At 30.4% G+C, this 6810-nt stretch overlaps 1 protein-coding gene across 1 annotated transcript; it reads left to right on the top strand.

The window, feature by feature from the left end:
- Nucleotides 1-3245: 3245 nt before the first annotated feature.
- On the top strand, nucleotides 3246-4000 carry LOC124932251 (protein C2-DOMAIN ABA-RELATED 4-like). The gene is made up of 3 exons (XM_047472870.1): nucleotides 3246-3425; nucleotides 3503-3601; nucleotides 3677-4000. The coding sequence occupies exons 1-3, from the start codon at nucleotides 3315-3317 to the stop codon at nucleotides 3971-3973; spliced, it is 507 nt and encodes a 168-aa protein (XP_047328826.1). The 5' UTR covers nucleotides 3246-3314; the 3' UTR covers nucleotides 3974-4000.
- Nucleotides 4001-6810: the final 2810 nt, after the last annotated feature.

The following is a 6810-nucleotide window of genomic DNA, read 5'->3' on the forward strand; positions in this document are numbered from 1 at the left end:
TTTTGCTAGGAGACGCAGAAGTTTGATTCCAACGTCAATCGAGATTTCTTTTTTGTTTTAATCGGTTAAAAATATTGGTTTTTAATAGTTCATAATTTTTTTACTAAATAATAAAAATTTTAAAATATAATAACAAAAAAAAAACATATAAATTATTAATATAAATATTTTTTAATAAAAAAAATGAAATTTCCCTACTATTTTTTATATAACTCAAACATCTTTAATTAATTTAATATTAATTAATTCATAATTATTCTCTCTTATAGTAATAATAGTAATGGGTAGATATTAACCCTAAGTTTTTGGGTTCGAATCTGTGCTAAGTGTATACTAAGTGTATCGTTGTCACATTTTATTTTTTTTAATTGATTCTTAAATATAAACAAATTGTATTCCTTTTAATTTGACCCTAACCAAATGGACAAAATTGGTTTTCCATTTAAACTGGCTAAGCCATACACCACCGGTGCCTAAGTTGCCTTACAATATGGTGGGGATGTCTTTAACAAGATCATTTAAAACTCAAGATCTACCTAATTCTATTAAAACAATTTGAAATATCTTACAAAAATTGACTTTTGATTCTTTCAATTTACAAGTTTATTATTATTGTATATGACATTTTAATACATGCAGTCTATTACTTTAAAGTTTTCATAATAAAAATGACATGAAAATAAATAAATAAATAAACAAAATACAATGATAGATCAAAACTTTATCAATTGGAAACTTGTGGATTGAATTGGTCATTTTAATTTCCTTCCTTGCAAACTACCAACACTAACTTTCATGTCATTTGAGTCTTCATAAGTTGAATTTCAATAGATTTGGGTTTTAAACTTTTAATATATATATATATATTTGGACAGTATGCTTATGTTGGACTAATAACAATGTAATATTGTGCCTATTTATCTTCCATCTTTATCCTTCTCTGTTTAAAGATTTTCTTAGAGGAGAAGAATTGAGGCACATTAGTCATTCATACAAATGGAGTATGTGCATTATCCTGATTTCAAGAATTGCATTCTTTATTAATAGATATACATGGAGTGTGTGCATTATACACATTCTAATTATCTTGTTCTTTTGCTTTCTTTATTAGAATGTCTTTACACAAATCAAACTTAGGGCCTCTTTCCACAAGATCGTGTATTATATGATCACCCTTTAATTCTCAAAGTCAAATAAGAGCTCAATATGATCACTTAAAATGCCACAAAATTTTGAAGGGTTTTGGTTCCCATTTGATCATTAAACACTAATGCAAAGCTCCAATTGCAGATTGTATTTTTAGTAATCTTTAAAAGACCCTTGAGGACATTCAAACCTCGAAATCATGGTGACATCAATTCCTCCTAAACATTGAACAAATTCAACATTTAATATCCTCAACAATAGGATCAAGAAAGCATTGCAAAACACTTCTTACCTAATGCAAGGATTATTACAAGGAGATGTGTTTAAACTCAAGACAACTAATGAAACTAACTTTTATATGATAAAGCAATTTCACACTCAACTTCTCCAAAAATCAATTGATTGCATTTGGGTTTTGGCATACCTTTGTTTTAGTACATAATTAGTTGGATTTCTTCCACAGATAATAGATCAACTCGCCTTATGGAAGAGATATTCATTCAACACATGAAGTTGATTGTGAATGAAGAAAAGAGTAAAGATAGTAAAATGAAAGAGTACATTAGTGCGCAGGCCGTATAATGACGGAAAACGCAAGCATATGATACTTCATTGTCTCTTTCGGCAATCAATGAAGCTGATAGCGCTAAATCTCCGACGAATCGAAGCACAACGCATCAGAACAAATGTATATTGATTGCCTTTCAAGAATTAATCAGACACAAAATCAAAGCATAACTAATGAGAATAATTTCGTATTGATTGCCTTCTAAGAATTAATCACGCATACAAACACAAAACCTGACACAGTGTACAAAAATACAGAAGATATGAAGAAAAAAGAGATCGCCTTTGATAGGGGGACAGAATTATATGATAGCGAATGAAGAACAGTCTTTATATATATATATATAGATTGACCGAAACCCTAAACCTAGCTTTACGAAGAAGATGGGCTTCTAAAATCAGTCCATTGGATTGAATCCGTTCGAGCCTTTTATTTAAACAAGCCCGTTTATCTCTCTCTCTCTCTTCTATGATTCATTCAAAAAAAATTACTATTTAAACATCCTATAATCCCAAAGTCATGTCATTCTAACTTAAAATTTAAAAATTATAAATATAAAATTTATGTTTTATACAAAGAGTTAATTCTCATTTTCAATCAAATAAAAAGTTATATATAATAATTTATAAAAAATATTTAAAAATTTTAATGAACTAAATAAAATTAAAATTAAAAAATAATTTAAATTTGTAAAAATTGAAATTATAATAGAAATAATGTATGAATTATATATAAAAAAAGTATTCAGTACAAATTTACGATGGACAAACTCATTTGAATTTAATAACAATAAGGGATGAATAAGAGCAAATTGAACCAACCAATTAAAAAGTGTAAAAATTATTTATTTAAAACTCTAAAACGACAATGAAATGTATAAACATTTTTATACGGAAATTGATAAACAATGTAATAAAAGAAAAAATGGTTAGATAATAACTAACATTCTACAATTTATCAAAAGAGTGATAAACCATATAAATTATTAAAAAGATACTTGTAGATAAAAAAAAATTGTAAAAATTCTTTATACAAAAAATAAAAAGAACTCGAGATCCAACAACATTATATTCTTTGCTACATAAAATGAGACGAACGCGAACTCTAGAAATGATGATCAATATGATTTGAGGGTACGAGTAATAAACGACTAATCAAAGATTTAAAAATATTATTCGAATTACAAAAATACAATAATTCAAATCCGCTGATAATATTAAAAAAATAAATAATTTATTCAACATAATACAACACCACTCAAATATTGAGTATTGTAAAAACAAATAAGTCATTCTCCGTCATAAACAAAAAGAAGACATCAAACAAGATTACTTTTCAAGTTTTTAGAAGATGTCCTATGTTAGATAATTTGATAGGGTTGTATAGATGAATTATTTGAAAATGATGTTTATATTTTGAAACCGTTGCTTAAAACTAAAGCTACGAATCGCCCTAGGAACATTCTTCATAAGCGGTCCCTCTAGCAACTTTCTTCCTCTTTTATATTCTCCCCTTTGAACACTTTTGTTTCAAATAAACCAGAAAATTCACAAACGTGAGCACAAGAACCACTGCGTTTTCACAATTCTGATCTAATCCAATGGATGAACTGATGGGTCTCTTACGCGTCCAAGTAAAACGCTGTTATAATCTCCCCGTTGGCGATACCAAAAGCAGCGATCCTTATGTAGTCATCCAGATGGGTCAACAGGTCTCGACCTTCATTTGATTCTGTTTCATTGATCATAACCTAATTCTTCTGGGTTTTGTGTATTTGTTTGATTACAGAAACTGAGGACAAACGTAGTGAGGAAGGATGTCAATCCCAAATGGGAAGATGAAGATTTAACCTTTTCCATTTCAGAACCCAATCTCCCAATCAAGTTGGTAAGTTCTTCATAATTTATAAGAACTGATAATTAAATAAAACAATCTCATTGATTTCCATTGTTGTCCATTCAGACAGTGTATGACTACGACACTTTTAACAAAGATGACAAAATGGGAGATGCAGTTTTCGACATACAATACTTTGTTGAAGCCATGAAGATGGATCTAAGAGGCATTCCCGCCGGAACTGTCATAGCAAGAATCAAACCGTCGAGGGAAAACTCTCTCGCCGGAGAGAGCTGCATTAGGTTGACGTCGGACGGAAATGTTGTCCAAGATATGATTCTTAGGTTGAGAAACGCTGAAGAATGTGGTGAAGTTGAAATCTCCCTTAGCTGGATTGATGTTCCTGCTACTATGGTTATTTGAATTATATTATTAGGTCTTGCTCATCAATCATGATATTCGAAGGCGCCGGAATAATTTTAATGTGATCAAATACATTTACTCTACTTTTTATGAATAAATAGGCCAAATATCATGAATGTGGTAGACTTGAGATAAATTCTATGTAACAACCAATATATATATATAATAAAAGGTGGGTTAGCTCACCATTATTTACTAAATGAGTTTAGGAGAGGTGTGTCACTTAGCATGAACCTCTTTTTGGCTATATAAATTTCTTTCCCGATCAAAGAAGGGGTAAAAGGAAAGTAAGAGAAAAAAGGGTATGAAGCTTTCAATTCTATTTATTAGTCTTAAATGTATTTTGAGATGTATTGGGTCTAACATAGTATAATAAATAATATATAAAAATCTTCTATTCTAGTTTAAGTGCAATAAGAGGTGGATACTAACCTTAAGTTTTTTGGTTTGAGCCCGTCATGCGACAAGTTCTGCGTCTGATTAAATAGTTAAGTGTGTTTGCGGTACTTAATCCGTTGTCCCATTTTAAATTAAAAAAAAAACAATAGATAAAGTGTGTAAAAAAAACTATATAGAAAATTGGGAAAGATGCCTATTAACTTGCCTAATGTTTTTCATGTATCAATGTTAAAAAGGTAAATTCCTAATACTAATCATGTTATCGAATACACCTTATTAAAACTCGAAAATGATTTTACATACGAGGAGAATTTAATTTGAATTGTGAACAGAATAAAACATTTGTTATGTTAAACTTCAGTAGAGTAATCATTCTGACAAAAAACCACATGATAACTCGAAAAATAAGTGTATTTTGAGATAATAAAACTATTTATATGAACTTTGTGTCAGGACTTTCGAAAACTAAAAAATAAAATATTAAAGTACGAGTGATTATTGACCGATTAACAAAATCAACACATTTCTTAGAAGTAACAACATGACTTTTATTAGATAATTTAGCACAATTATACATTAGGGAGATTGTACGATTACACGGTATCCCGTTGTCTATTGTTTCAGATATATATAGTCGATTTGTCTCTCACTTTTGGAAAAGTCTACACCGATGTTTAGGGACCAAATTTAGATTTAGTATCGCATTTCACCCTTAGACTAACCGACAAATATAAAGGGCCAATCAAGTCATGAAGGACATGCTTCGTACATCCATCATCGATCTAAAGGGGTCATGAGATTAACATGGCCTCTTATAGAGTTTGCGTATAACAACGACTATCAAGCCACTATTCAGATGACTCCTTACGAAACATTATATGATTGAAGATGTCGTTCATATAAAACAAGATAGACGAGAGAAGATTTATTAAATCAAACACAGTACAAGAAACAATATATAAAGTGTGTGTAATTAAATAAAGATTAACTAATCCCAAAGCAAACAAAAAACTATGTCGATAATCGTAGAAGAAATTTGGAATTTGAAGAAGACAATCATTAGTTTATTAAATTATCACCAATAAGGGGAGTAATGAGATTTGGAACATGAGAAAAATTAAGTCCTTTATTTTTCGGACCATTCGAAATATTGAAAAATTGTTTAAGAACTTGCATTACCACCACAATTGTCTGAAGTATATAATATTTTTCATTTATCAATGTTGAAATGTACATTCTTATGACTAATCATGTTATCGAATACACTCCGCTGAAACTTGAAAATGATCTAACATTTGAAAAGAATCAAATTTGAATTGTGAAAACAAAGAAAAATGTTTAATTAAGTTCAACTTTTTAACTAACTAATATATATACCTAATAAACTCAACCAAAATAACTAATAACTCCCTTAACCGAACCGGCTTCTTCCTTAAACCGATATCTCCTAAATACCTTCCAAACCGAACTGGGTGAGTTGCTTCAGATTGAAACGGACATTTCCGCACTTGAACTCGGTTCAAGAGTCTGTGTAATGTTGAGAGGGGTTCTAATCTTTAACCGGATTAGTTCCAGTTTGTGTTGTGTTGTAAGTGATTACCGATTAGCCGAACAAACTGCTGTGTCATTTACATTCTGTCTTCTTCTCTTTTATTGGATCTTAGCTTTAAACCTGAGCAAACGTTTTCGCACTTGAATCGCTTCAAGAGTTTGCAAGGGTTTGTGAAGAATAGAAAATGATATTAATCCCTAACAAGATTTATATCAAAACGTTTTCTAGAAGTTGTCATAAATAGTCAGACCCCGTCTCTATTTGTGTCACTAATCCTATCAAACTACGTTACAACAAGAAATAGGTCTAAATTCTTAGACTTTATCGGGTACCGAAGTTTTGGGGATCAGGGTCAAGACTGTCGTGTTCCATTGCCTGAACATTTTCTATTCTTGAAGAATTCGAGAACCTCAACAGTAACATCGTATAAGATTAATTCGCTACTGTCTTTAGCCGAGATCCTCTTATCAATAATATTGTACAGGGTGTTCAAGTGGCTAAGATGCTGCTTTTGTTGAGAAAATATTTAATTTAAACACGCGATAAAAGAATATATAAAGATAAAGTGATAAAGAATAATAAAGAACACAAGATATAACGAGGTTCGGCCAACAATGCCTAAATCCTCGGGGAGTCGTTCATTCTATTGGTATTCCATGGAATAATGGTCCAAGTAACCCTAGGTTACAATGTCTCTATTTATAGGAGTACTTCAAAAACCAAAAGACTAAACTACTACTCCTAAGCCCAATAAAGGCTTAAAGCCCAATTACAATATATAAACTCTAATTAAATATGAGCCCAAAACCCAACAATCTTCACCTTGGGCGAATACCACGCTTATTAAGATGTGATGAATAAATTACAAATCTCCACCTTGACGAAT

The sequence above is a fragment of the Impatiens glandulifera genome, chromosome 3, assembly GCF_907164915.1.
Source record: "Impatiens glandulifera chromosome 3, dImpGla2.1, whole genome shotgun sequence".
NCBI classification, from domain to species: Eukaryota; Viridiplantae; Streptophyta; class Magnoliopsida; order Ericales; family Balsaminaceae; genus Impatiens; species Impatiens glandulifera.

What these genes read in the sequence shown, in the direction of transcription:
- LOC124932251 (XM_047472870.1), top strand. Translation starts at nt 3,315, where the DNA reads ATGGATGAACTGATGGGTCTCTTACGCGTCCAAGTAAAACGCTGTTAT. An exon ending in TCATCCAGATGGGTCAACAG is followed by an intron (nt 3,426 to 3,502) that starts GTCTCGACCTTC and finishes GTTTGATTACAG; the next exon opens with AAACTGAGGACAAACGTAGT. An exon ending in CCAATCTCCCAATCAAGTTG is followed by an intron (nt 3,602 to 3,676) that starts GTAAGTTCTTCA and finishes TTGTCCATTCAG; the next exon opens with ACAGTGTATGACTACGACAC.